Genomic DNA, 23105 nt, shown 5'->3' with positions numbered 1-23105 from the left:
ATAGGCTCTTCAGAAGGGACAGGCAGCATGGAAGGGGTGGTGGTGTGGCTCTCTATATCAGAGTGTTTTGTTGTCATGGAACTTGAGGCTGGGAATGATAAGGTTGAGTCCCTGTGGGTTAGGATCAGCAGGAAGGCCAACATGGCAAGCATCCTGGTGGGGGTCTGTTATAGACCGCCGAGCCAGGATGAGGAGACGGATGAGGAGTTCTACAGGCAGCTGGCAGAAGTTGTGAAATCACCAGCATTTGTTCTCGTGGGGGACTTCAACTTCCCTGACATATCCTGGAAGCACAACACAGCCCAGAAAAAGCAGTCTAGGAGATTTCTGGAGAGTGTGGAAGATAGCTTCCTGACACAGCTGGTTAGTGAGCCTAGTAGGGGAGGTGCCCCGCTGGACCTTCTGTTCACAGACAGAGGGAGCTGTCTTGGGCAGAGTGACCATGAAATGGTAGAGTTCTCTATTTTTGGCAAAGTCAGTAGGGGGATCAGTAAAACTGCTGTCTTGGACTTCCAGAGGGCAGACTTTGAGCTGTTTAGGACACTGGTTCGCAGAGTCCCCTGGGAGGCAGTTCTGAAGGGCAGAGGAGTCCAGGAAGGTTGGACACTCTTCAAGAAGGAAATGTTAATGGCTTAGCAGCGGTCTGTCCCCATGTGCCCAAAAACACGTGGGCAAGGAAGAAGACTAGCCTGGCTGAACAGAGAGTTGTGGCTGGAGCTTACGGAAAAAAAGAGGGTTTATGAAAACCCTCTTTTTTGGAAAAGAGGGTGGGCCACTCAGAAGGATTATAAGGATGTTGTAAGGATGTGTAGGGACAAAATTAGAAAGGCCAAAGCTCATCTGGAGCTCAATCTGGCTACTGCTGTTAAAGACAGCAGAAAATGTTTTTATAAATACATTTAAACGAAAAGAAGGACTAAGGAGAATCTCCATCCTTTACTGGATGCAGGGGGAAACAGTGACGAGAGATGTGGAAAAGGCTGAGATGCTGAATGCCTTCTTTCCTTCAGTTGTTAGCAGCAATACCGGTTGTTCTCTGGATACCCAGTACCCTGAGCTGGTGGGAGGGAATGGGGAGCAGAATGTGGCCCTCATTATCCATGACGAAACATTTGGCGACCTGTTAAAGCACTTGGATGTACGCAAGTCAATGGGGCCAGATGGGATCCACCTGAGGGTACTGAGAGAACTGGCGGAAGAGCTGGCCAAGCTGCTTTCCATCATTTATCAGCAGTCCTGGCTATCAGGGGAGGTCCCAGTAGACTGGTGGCTAGCAAAAGTGACGCCCATCTACAAGAAGGGCTGAAAGGTAGACCCGGGAAACTATAGGCCTGTTAGTTTCATTTCAGTACCAGGTAAGCTCATGGAGCAGATTATCTTGAGTGCCATTATGCAGCACTTACAGGGCAACCAGGTGATCAGGCCCAGTCAGCATGTGTTTATGAAAGGCAGGTCCTGCTTGACGAACCTGATCTCCTTCCATGACAAGGTGGCGTGCTTAGTGGATGAGAGAAAGGCTGTGGATGTGGTCTACCTTGACTTCAGTAAGGCTTTTAACACCATTTCTCACAACATTCTCCTCAAGAAACTGACTGCTCGTGGCTTGGACTGACATCGTATGCTTCATTGGGTTAGAAACTGTCTGGGTAGCCAGGCCCAAAGAGTCGTGGTGAATTAGTCGTGAAGTTAAATCCAGTTGGAGGCTGGTCACTAGTGGCGTCCCCCAGGGCTCAGTACTAGGGCCAGTTCTCTTTAATATCCTTATTGATGATCTGGATGAGGGGATTGAGTGTACCCTCAGTAAGTTTGCAGATGACACCAAGTTAGGTGCGTGTGTCGATCTGCTCAAGGGAAGGAAGGCTCTGCAGGAGGATCTGGGTAGGCTGGACCGATGGGCTGAGGCCAACTGAATGAAGTTCAACAAGGCCAAGTGCTGGGTCCTTCACCTGGGGCACAATAACCCCAAGCAGAGCTACAGGCTGGGAGAGGAATGGTTGGAAAGCTGCCTGGCAGAGAAGGCCCTGGGAGTATTGGTTGATAGTCAGCTGAATATGAGGCAGCAGTGTGCTCAGGTGGCCAAGAAGGCCAACAGCATCTTGGCTTGTATAAGAAGCAGTGTGGCCAGCAGGTCTAGGGAAGTGATTGTTGCCCTGTACTTGGCTCTGGTGAGGCTGCACCTCGAGTATGGTGTTCAGTTTTGGGCCCCTAGCTAGAAGAAGGACATTGAGGTGCTGGAGTGAGTCCAGAGAAGGGCAACGAAGCTGGTGAGGGGTCTGGAGAGCAAGTCTTATGAGGAGCAGCTGAGGGAGCTGTGATTGCTCAGCCTGGAGAAGAGGAGGCTCAGGGGTGACCTTACCACACTCTATAGGTACTTTAAAGGAGGCTGTAGTGAAGTGGGGATTAGTCTATTCTTCCACATGCCTGTTGACAGGATGAGGGGGAATGGGCTAGAGTTGCACCAGGGGGGTTAGATTGGATATTAGGAAGAACTTCTTTACCAAAAGGGTTGCTAGGCATTGGAATGGGCTGCCCAGGGAAGTGGTTGAGTCACCATCCCTGGTGACTAAAACACGTTTAGATGTAGAGCTTAGTGATATGGTTTAGTGGTTCACTGAAGGACTTGTTAGCGTTAGGTCAGAGGTTGGACTAGGTGATCTTGGAGGTCTCTTCCAACCTAGATCATTCTGTGGCTGAGGTGCCCAGTCCAAGGTATTGCTCAACCTGTGTATACACAGGAGCAAGTGTGGTGGGGATAGTATTGTCAGTTTCCCTGTTCAATCCTAAGATATTTTGGTTTTCAGAATCATTACCCCACTGTTTAAACTGGCAGGAGAAACACTAGCAAACCAATAGGGAATAGTACACCTATATGTGTGGTATGTGAGGAAGTGACTTTTGTATCAGGTCAGAAATCTGACTTTTGGCCTACAAAAGCTGGTGCTTCCCTTCACTATGCATGAATAATTTTTGTAAAAATCAAATGAAGGTAAATATGGGGGTAGCAGAAATGTGAGTTCAGCTCTAAAACCATATTTAACAGCATTTACTACAGCAACCTGTCAGGTTGAATTTTCTCGCTCACCTGAGCTATGCCTCTGTAGCCTATATTCCTTTGTCTTGCTCTGAAAAACAAGCTAAGAAAAAAAAATCCTAAATACTGATTTTAATAGTTTTGTGAATACCAGTTTCTAGTATTTTGCTCCTTTCTGAATCAAATCTAATCATCGATTACTGTAGGTCAGGTGCATTTTGCTTTTCTATTCAGAACACCAGACTGCTAAAATGATCTTTATTAATAAAGCAGTGCATGTGTGGCATTTTAATAAAGCTTTTAAATAGCACTCAGAAATGGAGCATATTATGTCTCAAGAAAAGAAAGGCATTGAAGTTGTCAACTGTTACTCATCTAAAGGACTCTTGCAATTCTATGCTGAACTTGCAGCCTCCTGCTGCTGGGAAACACCCCACTCTAATACTTATTAATGCTGGGGTAGTTTTAACAGCTTCATAACTGCAGCCCTTAAACTGTAACACTTATATGTGACAATGCTTAGTAAACTACTCTCAACAGCTGAAAACAGGTGACCTAAGAAATGCATTGGACAATGAGGAAACTTCTGTGAGTGCCTAGCACATTCTTGTGAGTACAGACATGCAACACATTTTTTAAAGAAATAAGAAGATATGCAAACCATTTAACATATTTAACTGGTGATGTCAAAGACTTAAGAAGTCTGCTTTTCAGACTTCCATTGTAGATATGTTTTGCAAGTTTCCCTATCAAGAAGCATGTATTGTATCGGTCTGTCTAACCAAGGGAGTTTCTTGGAGAAGGATCACGTGCCAAAGGAAAACAAGATCAAGTTATTTCAGTCATTCACACATAGAGTTATCATTTTCACAGCTGGTCATCTTGGCTAATGAACATACGTTTGCTTAAGCTTAAGTTAGAATATAGATACTCGCTTGGAAAAGGCAGTGCATTTAACATTGATTGGCCACTTGCCTATGTAGTTATGCAGAGCTGAATACAGAGTCAAGAATATTCGACTCGTGCATTCACTACTAAAAGATTAGTCTTCTGCCTGACAAACATGGGGAAAAATTATCAAATATGAGTCTGATACAATCTTCTACCCATCATGAGTATACATCAATGACTCAGGGAGGCAAAAGGAAAAATACTTGTCATGGAAGGACATATAAACAACAGTTTGGAATCAGGTTGTAATGATATACTTCCGTTTAAATTAAATAAACTGTAAGGAAAAAATGAACCTCTAAACAATGTTTGGTAGTTCAGGAAGATAGCCTTTGATGTGCTACATTTCCTTGAAGAAATTCAAAGCCTTCACTACTTTCAACTCCGTAGGGATTTATTTTACACCACATAACACTCTGGAATGTGACACAGAAGGATACAAGCTAGAATATGTCTGAAATAACGTCCACCAAAAGATGTATGAAGGTCTTAGCAGTGGACTAGAAAGCAGCATAGCAATGTAAGCAGTCACTGCATCTCTGCTAATGAATGCTAGCTGTCAGCAAGTACTAAGTACACACGGCCATGGGCGGTGCAATAGCTTTGGCCTTTGCTAGCCATGAGGTAACAGGTTAGAGATGTGTTTCGTTGGTAAAGAAGACTGAACAGAAACTGTCAGATATTGGATGTACTTAAAAGAGGTGTAGAATTTCTTCAAAGCAAATATGTTAATACTATCTGGAATATGAAATGAAAGGAAATAAAAATATTCTGTGCATGTGTGTTCCTGGCAAACTACATGAAAATAGTTACCTCAAAAAGGAAATTAGGAAAATACACAGCCCACAAAAAATGGTGGAGAGGGGAGCAAGAGAAAGAACAAGAGAAAAAAGAAAACTGCAAACAAATACATTTGTATTTAATAAATAAAATCAGATCTTTCAAGCTGAGTTGCTTAGGTTTAAGCATGTTAATTGACAAGAAAAGATGAGAGTCCCTGTAAAAGGCATTTAAGGAAATGTCAAAGGATTTATACAAGCTGAGGAAAGGTAAAGAAATAGGCTGAGGTACAGTAAAGATGGGATGAAAGGTAGGGTCAGAACTTAATGAACACTTATCTCACTTTCTTCCCAGAACAATGATCCTGGGGCAAAAAAATAAGAATAATAGGAAAGAGTTTGCAGAAACAGATGGTACGACAGCCTGTTTCAAGAAAGGGGAAAAGAGATCCCAGCAAATTATTTGTAGGTCTGACTTCAGCATTGCTCAATGAATATAGAAAAAAACAAACAATCAAAAAAACCCTAAAACCTTGTAGACCAGTTGTCTTGGATAAGACGAAAAATATTCCAGGCAAAGACAATGTGCTAGGTTGAGGTAGATTCTGTCTATTTAGATTTTATTATTTTTTCAGCATGCTAGCAAATAGGAATCTATTAGCTAAGCTTTAAAAGATGGGAAATAGTGGAGATATTTTAAGACAGAAAGGAAAGTCAGTTCAGTGGAAGATTGCAACTGCTGAAAGCAGTACTAACTTGAAGGAAGGTCATTAGTGGAGTTCTTCAAAGAACAACACTGGCCATCTTAGGGCCAGTCTTGCTCTCTGTATTTTCATTACTGAATTTGATGCAAAGTTTAGATAAGTCCATTTCCTTCTGACATGAGGCTGGAGGCATCGTCAAAACTGAGAAGGCCTGGGGCTTGAGGGTTGGAGTCACAGAAATATGATGAAAGCTCAACAGTGCAAATGCAAGGCACCTGAGACCTGTTCCAAACCACTCCAGATGAGGATGGACAAATCTACACTATTCACTGGAAATTATAGAGGAGAAAATGAATGGTGACCTCAGGTTGACCAAAGAGTGATGAGGAGACATAAACAAGGTACAGGAAGGACCTAAAAGGCAACAGAAGCAGGGTTCCTGGGAAAGTTAGTGAAGTATTGTACAAGGTCATATACAGAATACTGTGCACAAATTCAGTCACCCTTTTTCAAGAAAGATTATTCAAAAACTGAAACAGGTGCACAGATCTGATACTAGAATGAGATGAAGAATGGAGAGTTAATGTTATATCAGCCTGCCTTCTTTTGTCTAGAAAATAAAAGGCTCAGAAGAGATACAAAAGTAATTGATGGAAGCACAGATTTTTTTTCCAATAAAGGAAAAAATTGTTTGAACTAAAGTAACATTATCAAAAATGGAAAGGTGTTGGAACAGTTTGTTCTGGATGCCATCTCCAAGCAATTGGAAGAGAATAATGTTATGAGGAGTAGTCGTCATGGATTCACCAAGGGGAAGATGTGCTCGACCAACCTCATTGCCTTATCATAATGGCATCACCAGCTGGGTAGATGGGTGGAGAGCAGTGGATGTCATCTACCTTGACTTTAGCAAGGCTTTCGATACTGTCTCCCATGACATCCTGATAGCAAAGCTGAGAAAGTGTGGGACAGATGAGTGGACAGGAAGGTGGGATGAGAACTGGCTGACTGGCTGAGCTCAGAGGGTGGTGATTGGTGGCGCAGAGTCTGGCTGGAGACCTGTGACTAGCGGTGTTCCCCAAGGGGGTTGGTGCTGGGTCCAGTCTTGTTCAACATTTTCATCGACGACCTTGAGGGAATAGTGTCTGCCCTCAGCAAGTACGCTGATGACACAAAGCTGGGAGGAGTAGCTGACATGCCAGAAGCCTGTGCTGCCATTCAGCAAGACCTGGGCAGGCTGGGAAGATGGGCAGGAAGAAACTAAATGAGGTTTAACAAGTGTAGAGTCCTGCATGTGGGAAGGAACAACCACATGTATCAGTACAGGCTGGGGGATGACCTGCTGGAGAGGAGCTCTGAGGAGAAGGACCTGGGGGTCCTGATGGACAACAGGTTGACCATGAGCCAGCACTGTGCACTCATGGCCAAGAGGGACAAGGGATCCTGGTGTGCATTAAAAGGAGCATGGCCAGCAGGTCAAGGGAGGCGATCCTCCCCCTCTACTCTGCCCTGGTCAGGCTTCACCTGGAGTACTGTGTCCAGTTCTGAGCTCCCCAGTACAAAAAAGACAGGGATCTCCTGGAAAGAGTCCAGTGGAGGGACACAAAGTTGATACGGGGCCTGGAGCAGCTTCCCTAGGCTGAGAGACCTGGAGAAAAGAATACTGAGAGGGGATCTCATCAATGTGTATAAATACTTGAGGTGTGGGAGACAGAGGGATTTGGCCAACCTCTCTTCAGTGGTTTGTGGGGACAGGACAAGGGGTAATGTCCACAAGACAGAGCACAGAAAGTTCCACACCAACATGCGAAAGAACTTCTTCACAGTGAGGGTGACGGAGCACTGGAACAGGCTGCCCAGGGAGTCTCCTTCTCTGGAGATATTCAAGGCCCGTGTGGATGCCTACCTGGGCAGCCTGCTCTAAGGAACTTGTTTGGCAGGAGGGTTGGACCCGATGATCTTTCGAGATCCCTTCCAACCCCTTCAATTCTGTGGTTCTGTGAAAAATACAATGCCACACAAGCTGGACAGAAATGAAATTAGACTGGAGTTAGAAGGAAGAGGAGAGCAGAGGGCATCTCATAGCCATTAGAGCATCCAGGTGTTGAGACAGCCTTTCAAAAGAAGTGGCAGTAAATTCTGAATTCAATAGCATTACTTTCTGAAAAAGAGTACAGGGTAACAGGCTGTGATAGTAGGGCTGGACTGTCTTCCAGCTTTGAAGACAACTTGTTTTGTTTCAGTGAAAATTTGCACTTCTTAGTAAATCTTTTTTGTTTTTTTTAAACCGCTTCAGAGTTAAGTCAAGTCATCTTTAGTTGTTGAAAGATATTAGACACTTTCTTCATTTTGGCAAAGTAGAAAGTGTGGATAGAAGAGAGTGAAATGACATTTCTGTTTTGCCTAAGATACCTCAATGAGCCTAAGAAATGATCTGACATATATATATCAAAGCAAAAGCAATACCAGAGTGTTTTAATCAGGGAAAGATTAAGAAAGAGAGAAAGGCCAAAATAAATGTAAATGTAAGAACTGCTCAAGAAATTATTGATAGGTACAGAGTATTACTTTCTTGCTCCTAAGGAAATCCTCCTGTACATAATCTGATCTAACACTTCATGAAAAAGTAACACATTAAAATAGTTAAGCTCATTGCTTTCCCTTCGTCTTACCTTCACAGTACATACTCACTTTTTTATGCAGAGGCATGTGGGTAAGATTAAGGAGAACCCTTTTTTTCTTATGCTTCCACAAGATTTTTTAAAGCTGTTTGGGGTTCCTTTGAAGACTGTAGCAGTAGTTTACATACTGAATATTAATCACTAGTTTGGAGGGTGAAACACTAACTGTACACCATACTCCCTGCCTTTTTTAAATATTCATTAATAAAATAAATATTCATTATCCATTATTCATAACCATCCATGGAGCCTCATAAAGTATTAACTATTTAAGTAGGGAAGATCTCTGTGTAACTGCATAGCACAAATCCTACATGATTTAAATCCCACAGAATCCTATTAAAATCCAAAGAGTTTCAAGTTGTTTATGTTAGTTCAGTATCTAATATTAACACCTGGTTTTGAAAATTTACATAAGCAATACTGCTCCACTAGACAAGTAGGACAGGACAAAGTAAGTTCAACCTTTTTGGCTGATTTGGGTATATAAATAACTTATGTCTACATCTTGAACTTCAGCACTGTATGGTTTACTTGGTTCACTGCTTTTCAAAAACTTCCATTTTATGTATTATATATCATGTCAGAAAGTACAATTGTGCTACATCTCTTGAATTGTCTTTCCTGAACTTGAAGATAGCCTGCATTTCCCTGAATAGTGTCTGCTGAATAGACCATGTATGGAAGTGTCAGACTAATGGACTCATTTATTTTGTGAAACGTATAGTCCAATGCCATATTTAATTGGAGTGTTTTTTTTTTTTGTTTGTTTGTTTGTTTGTTTTGTGTTTTTTGTTTTTTTTTTTTCTTTTTCATTTTTCAGCTATTCAACTTACTTAACTGACTCAAGTGTAAGCAATTTGTCAGGACAATGAAATCATGGTGTGGAGCATTCATACCAAAGATGTATTACTGCAGCACATCACAATTGCAGCTGAAGCTTATAAAAAGTAGATGAAAATGGATAAAGCTGTGAAAGAATATTTGGCCTTCACAGATGTCCACTGCTGTCTACAAGTAAGTAACTTCTACATGACAGAATGCTTCCAATAGCAAGGATCATGGCTTGATAACCTTTCTGGGGTGCATGAAAGAACTGGACAGATATTTTACATATTTTAAATGAAACACTAATAATTTGAAGTCCAGTACTGACCAATCCTTCTGCTGCTAGTGTAAGCATCACAGATGCTCAGGTCCCCTTAAAATTTAAAAATGGGAAGGGCATTTTCTAAGATGTAGTCCATTGTCTATGAATACCCCCAGCCATTATTCACAATACAGCAAAAGTGCCTTGACTCACACCTAGAGAGAAATTAGCAGACGGTCTCTTTCCTCTTCTTTGAGAAATGCCAGCTAAATATAAAAAGGATAAAGCTAACAGAGTTGTGTGCCAACTATGCCAAAACATATAAAAATATTGCCAGGTGTATGAATCTTTTCTTTTGACTCATATGTCCCTATATTTTAGTTTTCTTTATTAAACTCCAAGGTACGTGTGCATGTAAGAGACATTAGAAATATCTGATCACTGCCACTAGATTTCTGCCTCTATTGCTAACTTAGAGATTGTACCAGCGTGCAGTGTGTCTTTAATTGCTACCAACAAGAATAAATCTTTCCTTAGGATCCATTAGCTAATGACTTCCTCCCCTGCTAAGTTGTAATTCTACAAAATTGTTTGTCAAACTGGCCATTTGCCTTCTTGGAAGCCAGATGTGAAGGATCCAAACAGGTAGGAGATGTGACTACAAACACATGCATGTAATCGTATTAGCAATTATATGCATTTATATGGTAACCTCATAAAGTTATGTTCTTAATATATTTTAAGTATCCACTCAAGTCTTACTTAGGTCTGAAGCAAATATTTTCCAGAGCCAATAAATTAATAAGTTAATTACTAGTTTTGCAGCATTCGTAACCATTCAAACTCTAGGGTTTTTAGATCAGCAGCAATATATATAGTTCTATAGGATGGCCCAGATACAGTGAGTTTACTAGCCTTTGGAGATCTGTTTGAAGTTATATTAATAAGACAGTACACTGGAGGTGTTACGTGTAACGTAGCTGAGGACACACAATCCCAAAGACACGTTCACAGAATACAACAATACATCTACTACACCACAAGGCAAACATATACTTCTAACATGTAAATAGGGCTCAGGCAATGTGGTGTACTGAAAGTGCATTTGAATTTCCTCATTCTGAGCAGCTGCACTGAAATTCAGCTGTGAAGATGCTCATGACAAGGAGGACATGCACTGATCTTTCAGCTTTCATCATCTGAGTGTGCTCACCTGTAAATATACTCCTAATCCATAAGAAAAAGCAGTGGGAAGTTTCAGTGTTTATTAAAAGTGAGCTGCTTTCCTGTGACAGATCTGCGTGACTAATCTTTGAGAGTCATTCCTCACAGTTTCAGCTACTTGTAACAACCTAAAGTTCTGCCTCTCAAACTCATGCTAGTCAGGAATTGCAATATCTCCACTGTATCATCTTTTGAGTACAGTCTGAAGTATGCTAGATAAAACCCTTTTATTGGACTTTGGTACTGTAACTGACTATCTGATACCATGATCTACTTAAAAAAGACTGGAAGCAAGCTTTCCACATTAACTCAACATTAGTTTTTCAAAATTGTCTTTCTGCTGAAATGTTTTCAAATGCATTTTGAAGGTTGGTATTATCCGTGTTGTTTCTGTTTCTATATTTGGATTCATAATAGTGTTTTGCCACAGAAACAAGTCATTGTGGGGTAATTAGATACTGCACAAACTGTTCTGCAGTAACTGCAGAAGACAAGAACTTGTTAACCTGTGCAACAGAGAAATCTCAAGAAAGCTTAGGCCTCTGTGAATGACAGGATAGTTCCCTCAGCAGGAGACACCACGGGATAAAAACTTGTGCACGGGCTGTTGGCACACACTGATTTATGCTTTTGTCAGAGTCTTTAGCTTCTGAAGTATATCAATTTCCTTTGTAAAAAAAAAAATAATAAAAAAAATAATGTTTTTGTGAAATCATTGAGAATTTTTCCATCCTCCAGTTTACTAGGACCAAAAAAAAAGAAAGCAATTCTCCTAATGATCTGAGGGCTCCCTTGACTCCATTTATCAAAATAATACAACACATTTTCTTATTTGTAGTTCTAAAATGTGAATACACAGTTTATATGTTTACTTAAAATACCCGTGTGCAAGTAATGGTATCAACTACACAGCCACAGATTTTGCCTATTGCAGTATATCACTTGAAATGCTCACAAGACTGGGGAAACTGATGAGAATGTTTGATTATAAACTATTTAGTAGTCTATTTGCTCTCTTGCCAGATGTGCCTAGCTCCTTTTGTTATCCTTAAGAGCGCATTCACATGCAGCAAGAAGGATCCCTACATGTAGCACTTCTCCTTCTGTAGATTTAGGATTCCTGCCTGTTCTTTCATTTTGGGCACAGTGCTCTGTCACCCAGTGGAAAAGTCCCTTGTGTGAGCAGCATCTCGAGCTCCATATCCACTTGCTTGGCACTGAGTGAAGACGGTAGCTGGGAGCAGAAGGAGCACAGAGCCTTCCTGGCCCTGGGCACAGCCCTGCACATGCAGTGCAGTGAAGGCTCCTGTTATTTCTGGGACCTCCCTGGGGGGCTGAGCTTCCCACCAGACAAATAACAACTCAGCAGTTCTAGGGAAGTGCTCTCTGCAAAGGATTTAGGTACCCATCAAATGATCCTTTTACAGCCTGGGATTGAAACAATAATCCATTTACTTTTCATTTCCCACTAACCAGGGAGACTGCAGCAGCGTATATGTAAATATGTGTATGTAAATACCAGTAGTGCTGAGTGTGTATGGTGAACAGGGTGAATAGGTAATGCTATTGTTGCTGGGAGAGCTCTTTTCTTTTACAGAGGCTGTTTTGTATAGGGAATACCTTACATATCCTCCTTGGAGTATAGCATTTAAAAAAAATCCCAAAGCCCACGTCAGAATTCTTCACACAGAGACTCTTGCAACTCGTGCTCCAGAAACCTAGTTGTAACTGTGGAATAACCTTCCACAGCCTTCCTATATTAGAAGGCTGTGGATGTAGGAGCAGCCTTCCTACATTAGACCCAGGCAGCCAGTACCTTCAAACACGGGCCAACACAAACCTTCCCTGTCAGGCTGTTTTGCTCATACGGTGCTTCCTAAGGCTCTAATCAGCTGTAAGCTCCTAGTGACAAGGACCTCCCTATTCTTACATGTTTACCCAGCACACAGCATCACTGTGGAAGCCTACAGGAAGGTCTAGCAGGTGCTATCATGGTATTAATCATAAGTAGGTAGCAGAGAATAAGTAAAAGTCCATTATCCAGAAAAGCCACAAAGAACATTCATTATCTAAGATTCATACTTTTCTCCATTTACCCCTCTATCTTCCAAGTCACATACTGGCAGACAGAAAAACTTTTCATGTGCAAGTCAATTAAAAATTGAGGTCATGCCATCTGAGCTGGATGTTGGTTTTCAGTAAGGTAAATTGAACCACATTTAGTGATCAATACATAAAAGGCTGGGGGAAAAAATCATTTTCCAGGTAGTGTACATAATGACTCTTGTGTCAAAACTGCCTCTTATATCCCATTTCAACTGCTGGCTTGTTAAACAGTGAAAGTTCACTGATGGGTCTGCCAGAATAGATGAGGCAGGTGAAACATCCCAAGCCCCCAACAAAATTCTCCTCTCCACACCTGTGAGAAAATCAATCTTTCCAACTATGAACAAAACCCTTTAAGCGATCTGATGCTCAGTGTGAAAATAACTAAAATCATCTGTTGGCATCGATCCCTACCCTGACTCCCATCACTCCCCCCAGGTCATTTGAGTAATAAGGAGGTGAAAAATACAAACCAAATTCTGCAGACACAAACATCTCAAAAGGCAAATGTTTTTCCAGTTCAGAACCCTGAGCCTCCCAGGTGACAGGGAGAATTCAGAAGTCAGAAGTACGAGTGTCAGAGCAGGCACCGCAATCAGAGGTGGCTCACAGCACTCTACTGCTGATCCTGGCAAAGAGCTGCAAATAAAAATCAAAGCAACACATCTCTTTTCAAAACAAGGGAAGAGTTAAAAAAAATAGAAAGGAAAAGAAAACATCTAATTCTTCAAGTACCTTTGATTCCTGGCTGGTGGTTGATGCTGGAGAGGGGGGCTGCTCTGTGCTCTCCACTTCCTTCTCTTTGTCCATGCTATCCACGCTGACTTCAGTCATGCTGCTCGGAGGAATCATTTTACCTCTAAAACACTGCGACTATCAGGAAAAAGGGCTACAGACGTTTCTTGCTTTTTTTTTCATTTAATGTCCTCTTTCTTCTCTGCTCTTCTTGAGCAAATGAACTCCAACCACTCAGTTTCACTACATTTGCAAGAGCAGAATTCTCTGGATTTTCTTTTTTCCCTTATCCTCCTCCTCCTTCCCCTCCCTCCCCTCCTCTATGCAATTCTGCTGCGAGGGGAGCAAGTTATTGATGGCTCCATAGGGCAGTAGTGTGCCTGCTTCTCTCCTTTCCCCGATCCTCCTCTCCTCTGTGTGAAGCCTGGAGGTGTAGAGCAGAGTCGTGACTGTCAGCCCTGCGATCAGATGGGAGTGAGGCGAAGCAGAAAGCCCCAGCCATGCACATACACGGGGCACCGGAGGGAGGAGTTATATTTCTAATGCTTTGAATAGCTTTGGGGAGCATGTGCTGCCATAGTAGTGAAAGAAAGTACTGTGTGCATGCGCATACACACACACACAATACACACACACACACGCAGGCAGGGTACATGAGGTTTGGCAGCGTTTTACCTTTTAATTACACTGAAGAAGGCAGAGTTTTAAGGGCAGCTTTATATTCTCATAAATCTGTTGATTTCCCCAAGAAGGGCTCTGGAAACTGAGAAGAAAAATTACTCTTTCTTTACTTTGTCCCAGAGAAGATTATTAAGAACCCTAACTACTGATGTCTCTAAAACACCCACCCTGCCTTACACACCGAGCAAGTGACAGGACAGGGGCAGGGGAGAGGCACCTGTGTGTGGCTCCATGTGCTTTTTCTCCCCTCTAGGGCAGAGGAGCCCTGCTCTGAGCCATGCACACGCAACCATGGTCAGCCCGAGCTCCTGCCACTGTGTGAATCCTGTACCTGTAGGTTGTCATAGTGATAACACTCGATCAGGCTGCAACAGAGCAGAGGCAGCTGTCGGGAAGGGCCTGCCAGCATTCCCCAGTGCCATCTTTCCCAAGGATGCGGTGCCCAAAGTTGTGCTTGGGGGACTGCAATAATGCTGGCAGAAGGTCAGCACGACTTTGCTGGCTGGCTCAGCTCTTGTCTTGGATTTGAGTCAGCTGCAAAGGTGCCTGTCAGCTCTCTTCCCCGCTGACTTAAGGTCTGCATGGTGAACGGTTAAATAGATTTGCTCCCCACCAGATGCATGTTCTGCAGAGCAGGAGCCACTCTGTATGGCTGCTGGAGATGCCTCTTTACGTTTCCTTTGAAGAAAAAAGAAAAAAGCAACCCAAATGTGTTTCTAATAAGCAGTGCTTATATCCCTTAAAGTGAGAAGGAAAAAAAAATAATCTTGCTTAGTAGATTTTTCTTGGAGATACAGGTAAAGGTGTTTGGAGATGATTTGCTGACATCTGGGCCAGATAGGCATTTCAGGACCTTGTCAGCTCTGGGAGAAGGTACCAGATTCCCTTCTAGTCCCATCCCTTAGAAACACAATCGCTACCTGGGGCTGCCTTGCAAGTCTCCTCTGCCCCCAAATGATCCATGGGTGAAAGTGAAGCAGTTTATCAAGACAGGGATTGTACAGATGAAAGCCTGAGCAGAAAGTGCCCTGCAGCCTCTGTATTCTTTGTAACTATGCAGAAACCAGGAAAAAAAAAAAAAAAGACTTTCTTTGAATCTCTGGTGAATTTTTAGGACTGGCAGTTAGATGGGGAAAAAAGCCTTTTTCTTTGAAATAGAACATATAAGATACTGAAATCTTTAACAGACAATAAACATGAAATACCGCAATCCTATTTGTACCACCACTTCAGAGCAAAAGCTCATCTTACGAGTCTGCCAGCAAAACCCATTATTTGGCCTGTAGTCGCTAACACCATTACAGGGATCAAAATGAGAACACAGGTTGCTGTTGAGGCAGCTTCAGTGGCAACTGAGATTGAAGCAAGGAAACACAGAGTTTGGAGGGGCAGATTTGGCAGGTGAAAGAATTGATTTCCAAGGGTTTGAATTTCTAAAATACAGCAATGTCTTAGACTGTTCTCTTTAGAGCCAGAGGAATTCTCTAGGCACAAGTCTCACATCTTCTACCCACTAAGTGAGATTTAGGTGCTGCTGTACAATCAGCCTCCTAGCAATGAGGCAGAGTCACCATTTGGGAGAATTAGGGTAGCTGCAGGCAACAGAGATCTTGGCAGGGTGACAGCAAATGAACACTCCAGCTCTGGCAGTGGTGTCCTTCCCTGATGTTCCAGCCCAGACAGGGCAAGGGCATGGGGTCTGCCTGCTGCAAGGTTTGCTCGGTGTGTCCAGCAGTGGAACAGGTGAGAATCACAAAACTATGTTTCATTCATGTCCCCAGCAGTGCCAAGAAACAGTTTTTTCTGCCAAGAGGCTCAAAAGCACCTTCTTATGGTGAACTTATAGGCCACATCTGAAATAGGCCTGGAGAGGCTGGTTAATAGTTAATGCTCTAAGTGTTGTAAAATCCTGTACACATTTTGTATGAAAAGCTTGTAACGTCATGACTATGTAAGTGACTGTCATACCACTCTCTACTCCCCCCCCCTTTTTTTTTTTGTTTTACCAAATTAGTACTGACACCTGCTGCACTCCCTCTCTTCTCCCAATTACTCACTTGTCAACCATGACTGATCTGTCAGTTTCTTGACAATTAGCCTCGGAAAGATGAGTCAAACCTAAAATCTTACCAAAAAAGCAAAAAGGGAAAGAAGCTGGATTTCTTACATTTTTATTTCCTTCCACAAAAGCTGACTATTGAAAATAAAATATTCAGTATAACAAAACAGACTGATCAAATTAGATGAGCCTACATCTCCTGCTCTCTCCCACGCTTCACTCTTGAGAAGTTGGACTTGTGATTAGTGCCGATCAGTCTCTAAGTGAAGGTACTCAGCGGAAATATGAGCACTGCAGCACAGTGCTAAACAAGAGGAAATTGAACAGATTCTCTAGTGAAGAGATGAGTGTAGATTTCTGGAGTAGGGAAGGGAAATTTGGATGAATAAAATATGAGAATGGATTCTCAGCCCCCAGCTGAAGTTGTTGCACTGTGTAAAGGCACTTGAATGCTGCCTGGAGTCACCATCAAGCACTCTCTTGTTGGGTGGTGCAAAACTGAGTGCATAGATGCTATGTTTCATCCTCCCTCCTGTCTCTGGGCCACACACATGAAGGTGACAGGGTATGATGCAGAGCTCTCCTCTGTGCTGGGACTCCAGCTGTTCTTCTTGAGCACTGTCTGTAGTCCGCGCAATCAGAGCATCCAAAAGACTCCTGGCACCAGGAATACATACTCTGATTATTAATACACACTGCTGTACTGCCAAGTCCTACCTGCTGTAGAGCTCCACAGTGGCAAGATTAAATTGATGTAGGTGTTTTGGCCCATGCCATATTCTTTCACCTTCTTCTGGTGCAGATGTTCCTCTGATATATTTAAGCATCTTTCTGCAAAAGAGTTACATGAGCACAGCTGGATTTCTCTAAGAGGAAAGTTATGAAGTCAGCACTTATCAAAAGATGTTATAACTGATTAGACACCCCAGGCATTTACTAGAGAAAAATACTAAGGATAAAGGAGAGAGGAAACTACAGGTATAACTATTTACTGCCTGGTGCATAAACCAGCTCACAGTCCCGAGCAAAATGGGTATAAGGTTGCTTATAGAGACGATACTGATAAACGACACTTTTAAACCACTACGTTCTGCTCTCTAGGAATAGACAAAGCAGGGAGGAATCACGATGTCTGCCACCAAAGCACAGCCCTAAAAGGGAAGAGGATTGCAGTCTACTGAGAGTCCAAGTGGTTGCAGACTGAGTGCCATAGAAAACCATTAGACATGGGAAAAGGATATCATTCTGGTACTTGCAGTACAACTTTATCATCCTCTCTCTAAGTCACTCAGTTCAGTTTGTGAATGTTCCAGGTGAGAACTTGTAGCTTTATTTCTTATTCCACCCAATTTTGTCTTTGTGGAAACTGGCAACAGGATACCCATCCAGTACCATTTGCGATGGGAATTTTACTTTTGGCGTAGTGCATTTGGCCAGACATATCAGCAGACATGTTCACTAGGTTGTACTCTCAAACATTCACTATTGCCCACAGCTGGCTACTAGACTGCAAAGACCAGACCATTGCTTTAGCAGAGAATTTGCCTGTGTTTCCAAGTAACAGGCTTGTGGGAACTTATCCACCAGAAAACATTGTACCCAAAGAGATAACAGTATTAAAATAGCATCAGGTGGCTGTCCCCCCCCCCCCCCACACACACACTTATTTTGTTTTGGTTGTAGCCACATACCCCTTGTTTGCTATGGGTAGAATCTTGGCAGCTCATCAAGCAGCTAACATAGCAACAACCCTTCCCACACCCCAGGATTTCATTTATCAAAATGCCATCCAAGGGAAGGGCTACAATCACTAGCTCATCAACCTGGAAGCAGAAGCCAGTCAATGCTCTGAAAGCATTTACGGTACTAATGGGATAATGTAGACTTGTATTTTGACTAAAACGATCTCAAAGTACTTTTTGGAGTTAAAGCAGTAAGCCTCCCACTGTTCCCAGGAGTGCTTATACTGTAACAACGGAGTAACAATAGAGGAAGCCAAACCAACAGATTTGTGCTTGTGCTTAAGTCTGAGATAAACAGAACCTCTGCCTGAGCATTAATTTCAAAACCCATCTTTCTCTCCATCCATGGCAATGCTACAGGGAGTGTTGCAGAGACCACAATGCAGCTTGGGCACCTTGAATCTATCTTTCAGAGAGATTACGATGAAGATGAAATACTGCTACCCTGCCATCTAGTTCAAGAAAATGAAGAATGCAGCATCCTCTTGTGACAGCAAGAAACGTTTGAGAAGGGAAGAAGAGGATGTAGTTATAAAAGATGGAATTTAGCCAAGATACAGCATGTAATATGTTCAGTCTTACAAAAAGCATTGAGGTACCTTTAAATAACTAGCAACAGTCCCAACCTTATTTTACATCTTTGCTAGCAGTGTGATTCCTTCTCTCTTTTTATAGGAATGTGATATAAAAAGAGGCCCATGGAATCAGTAGCACCACTTCCTGCATCTCACAGATACTTGTAGAAATTCCTGGCATTTAATAGCCATCTACTGACTCAGTCTAATATGACTGTAGCGGGAATGCCCTCACCCAGTTCAAAGGGTTGCTGTGGTGGTGATTCAGCTATGCAAGCACAGTGTAGTAAATCCTTTCAGGGTATCTGTGCTCCAAATATTTAAAGAAGTAACAAAGTTATGATAATTAATATCTCCTCCCTTTTTTCTGGACTCTGCTTTAACCTCACCCCTGTTCTCCAGGATGAAAGGCCTCATAGAATGTAAGACTCTTCCTGATTACCGTCAGTACAACTCAGAAGACTCTCATATAAACCCAGCCAGCTCTACCTACTTCTTCTTCTCAGCTGGTTCCAGGGTGGGGTGGGAGGAAATCCCAACAGGGTCACCATCCTGGATCTTGGGCCTTTTTTTTTTTTTTTTTTTTCCTGAGTAGCTTTCAGTAGGAAGGAGCTTTCTGTCATCTTTCTTTCCTAGATGTCCTCCAACCTGAATTCTCCCTGAAATTTCCTTGTCCAATTGTCATCCTTTTCAGGTATGAGCTGAGTATTACAGCTCACAGGGCTTCACTGTATTTGTCTCAGGTACCTGCTTGTTCCATCACTCTGGTATAGAAGAGTGTATTATAAAGAGCTAGTTCTTAACTGATGCCAGTGAAAATGAGCTTAGAGCAAAATTTTGCTTGGAATGTAAACAGAATCCAAAACAAGATCTGCCCCAAACATCCCCAGCATAGCTAGTGGTGAACACATGGATATGTTTTTTTTTTTTTTTTTTTTTTTGTTTCTACAGATATCTTATGGCTACACACCACCAATTTTTAAAAGGCTGTGCATGCACAGAATTTTCTGTCTTAGGTAGTTATAGCATGTCTGTCACTGTAATATTTAGGCACAAACATGTATGCTGAATACAAGATAAACCTCCCTGTCTACTGCAAATCTGAAACAGTTATGCTATCATATTTTGCGTTGAAAGAAAATAGGATTTCTTAACGTGCCAATGACCTCTGTCAGAAAAGCAGGACTTTTCTACAGAGTGTCAGAACTCAGTTACACGCAGCAAATCTTTAAGTGCCTTTGGACCTGGTAGGATGAAAGGCTTCACAGAAATATCAGAAATTATCATTGTCAAGATTAACGTTCCACTCTATCTAATTAGTGCATGTGTCAAATGGAATAGGAGTGTGTTTGATGAGTGTTGCCCACTGTTATGTAAGTTATTGTAATGATCTATTACAGTTCTTAAACAAGAATAAAGGAAATGTTCAGCCTATTATAAACTGAATTGAAAAGCAAATATATTACAATCCAAATATATTGTTTTTGTTTCTTGAATCTTGATAAGATGCAAAACTTGAAAGATATTGATGGAAGATGGGCTATATTTTCTCTACATAGCTACCAAAATTAAAATGTTGAAAATTAAAATGTGAAGTAAAATGTAATAATTAAGTTTCCAAAAAAAAGGTAAATCTTAAAAACACTGCAAGAGGTTATCTGCAATATTTTGTATTATTTTAAAGCAACGAAAACGCTTATAATTCAGTGCAAAATGATAGTAGGAGGGCAGATATGATCAGTACTCTGATTCTATCAAATATAATCAGTACCTTTTTAGAAGGGCTGTGAAAGGTCAATTTACAAAGGAAAAAAACAATCAGGTCTCACTATTATGCCTAGGAACAGTTAAAAAAAAACAATAAGCATTTTAGCTGAGAACCTTTCCAACCAGATCTCTTGATAGATATACCATAATTTTTTTGAAGCACTCCAGTTCATACGATAGTTGTATTTTGTTGCTTGAAGCAATAGGAAAGACAATGATCACTTGCTGCCATTTGAAATCTCAACACAGAGCTTTTTGGAGTCACTGCTCCTTTTATAAGTAAATTTCATTGCCTCATTATCCAAAGGGGTCAAGCCCAGCTGCAACAGCAAAGAATTTCATGAGGAAAACCAGTCAAGATTTTTAAAAGTACAAACATCAGAAAAGAAGAGAAATAAAAGAAAAAAAAAAAGTGGAACATTTTTCAAAGTATGAACGACTTTACTTTCCAAATTCCTAATTATTTCTATTCTTTCTTGGATAAAAGAAAGGCAAAAGCAAACAACAACAACAACAAACCAAACAAATACAAAAAACGATTAAGGTTTTATTTTGTTAGTCATATCGCCTGCAGTAACACCATGCCATACATGTAATTCTGATGTCCCAGAGTGGCTGTTCAGGCAGAAAAGGATTGCACATTAGACCCGGTGAAGAGCTTTCCACAGAATGCGTTACCTCAATTTCAAATGAACAATAACTGAACTCTGTGGTTTTAGACTGAGTAAGCAGGATCACAGAACGATTTTGGTTGGAAGGGACCTTAAAGATCACCCAGTTCCAACACCCTGCCATGGGCAGGGACACCTCCCACCAGACCAGGTTGCCCAAAGCCCCATCCAGCCTGGCCTTGAGCACCTCTGGGGCTGGGGCATCCACAGCTTCTCTGGGCAACCTGTACCAGTGCCTCATTGCCCTCTCAGTAAATAATTTATTCCTTATATCTAAACTCAGCCTCCTCTCTTTTAGTTTAAAGCCATTACCCCTTGTCCTATCGCTACATTCCCTGACAAAGAGTCCCTCCCCAGCTTTCCTGCAGGCCCCCTTTAGGTACTGGAATGCCACTATAAGGTCTTCTTGAAGCCTTCTTTTCTCCAGGCTGAACAAACCCAACTCCCTCAGCCTGTCTTTATAGAACAGGTGCTTCAGCCCCTTGATCATCTCTGTTGCCCTCCTTTGGACTCATTCTAATAATTCCACATCCTTCTTGTCCTGGAGTCCCCAGAGCTGAACGCAGGATACTGAATTATGTTGTAGATTTATTCATATGATTGGTCAAATTGATTTTATCAAGATTATTCAGCCAATTAAATTACAGAAGTGATGATTTAGGTCAAATATTTATGTATCGTTTTAAAGTTCTGTTTCCTTTTTTTAGTCCATATACATTTTTTTTTTTTTTTTTTTTTTTACTGGAACATGAGGAAAGAAAAGACTAATGAGCAAAGAGCATGAGGATAGCTGAAACCTAGAGGAAAAGCAAGTTATTCCACTTTCCTAGGAAAGACTAATATTTAGGATGCTTTAATTTAGCCAAAAGCAGAACTAACAGCAAGGCACAAGTGGTTTAACTTTTAGGGGACTAACAATTAAAGGAATAAGGTATTTATAGTACAAGAAGTAGCCATCATCACATAATGCAAGGGATTGTTTCAAACTGTGGCATTCTTCTGAGATCTCAGAGAGAAGGAAATCCAGTGGATGTGGTAATCCAAATGATCAGAACATTCAAGAGGCACAAACACTAGGAAGATATAACATCAGTCAAAAAAGGATTTTGATTCATAAGATAATACGAAAAGGAAAGTATTATCAATCAAGCTGCAATACAACAGAAGATATTCTCTTTCCAAGTGAATGTGACCAGCTTCAAACATGAACTCATATGAACACACAAAGTTTATACCTAAACTCTTAGGTGAAGAATAGAGCTTTTCAGGTTCTATTTTTCAGACCTGCTATTTTGAGTTTTTACAGTACCTAGGATCTTCCTTTGCTTTCTGGCTTGTCTTGGGTATTACAGTAAAAAAAAAAAAATCATTTAACATAGTGGATGCATGTCTGCTCAATCCCAGGAGCACTGTAAATCTAACTTGTGAAACATTTGTCTGTGTTCAAAGACCTTATCATCAAAATTTTGCTTTCCCTTCTCCCCCACACTCCCAGCTTGCTGTGATAAATGAAATCCTGCTTTTACGCACTGACCATCAGAAACTAGAGGAGGAGGTATTCAAGCATTTTAGCAATGAAAAATAAACCCACAATCATTTTCATGATTGAAATATTTGAAATATTTTCATATAACTGAAATATTAAAAAAAAAAAGACATCAAATAAGAAAGTAGAAGCTAAACACTAGATATTTATATATATATATAAATGTATATATGTTCTTATGCTGCATACTTAGCTATAATATAATAATAGCTTCACATATTGCAGAAACATTGAGTGATAGACAATGCTAGGCAGAAGTGCTCAGGAAAGATGGGGAAAAGATCACTGCAGCAAGGACTCCATACATCAAAAGAAACAGTACAGAGAATGATCCAATTTGGAAAAAAAATAGTTGCTGTGTATTTGTGTGACCACCTAATAAAAGCTTTGTGTAGCAAATCTATTTTTGTCTTCCACACAGAGAAGAAAAGAAGGTGCGGAAATGGGAATGACATGTTTTAACTGCAGATTGTTGGTAAAGCTTTTGACTTTACAGAGGTGTATTTTTAATCCTGTTGCAGCTAGTGGATTTATAAGGATACTTGCAGTACATCTTAAAAGCAGTTTCTCCATCAACTGAAATACTCTGTCCTCAAATCTCCATGGGTGGGATTTTCAAAAATGCATCATGGGGCTTTATCTTCTTCCAGAGATGTGAAAACTGCCTTCCTTTGACCCAGACAAAACAGTTGAACCATAACTGAGCAGTTAGCTGAAATCCCTACCACTATGCTTGTACAGAAAGGTTTAGATATATTTTACT

General features: G+C 41.4%; 1 protein-coding gene across 4 annotated transcripts in view; it reads right to left on the bottom strand.

Annotated features, from left to right (window-relative positions):
* Positions 1-23105, bottom strand: part of STAC (SH3 and cysteine rich domain) — a 291976-nt gene that overhangs the window by 66997 nt on the left and 201874 nt on the right. For 2 of the 4 annotated variants that reach the window (XM_038174436.2, XM_072033144.1), the window contains 3 exons: positions 16759-16872; positions 13977-14064; positions 13302-13725 (listed from right to left, as the gene is read on the bottom strand). The exons of 1 other annotated variant lie outside the window; for it this stretch is intronic. In XM_038174436.2, coding sequence (XP_038030364.1) covers positions 13302-13418 — 117 coding nt within the window. In that variant the 5' untranslated portion in view covers positions 13419-13725; positions 13977-14064; positions 16759-16872. Of the gene's footprint in view, positions 1-13301; positions 13881-13976; positions 14065-16758; positions 16873-23105 lie in introns of those variants that run through there. One more of the 4 variants, XM_005022624.6, reaches the window with a different exon arrangement.

The sequence above is a fragment of the Anas platyrhynchos genome, chromosome 2, assembly GCF_047663525.1.
Source record: "Anas platyrhynchos isolate ZD024472 breed Pekin duck chromosome 2, IASCAAS_PekinDuck_T2T, whole genome shotgun sequence".
Classification (NCBI taxonomy): domain Eukaryota; kingdom Metazoa; phylum Chordata; class Aves; order Anseriformes; family Anatidae; genus Anas; species Anas platyrhynchos.
Note: the sequence above shows the minus strand (reverse complement) of the source record. Positions and strands in the feature narration are given on the sequence as shown.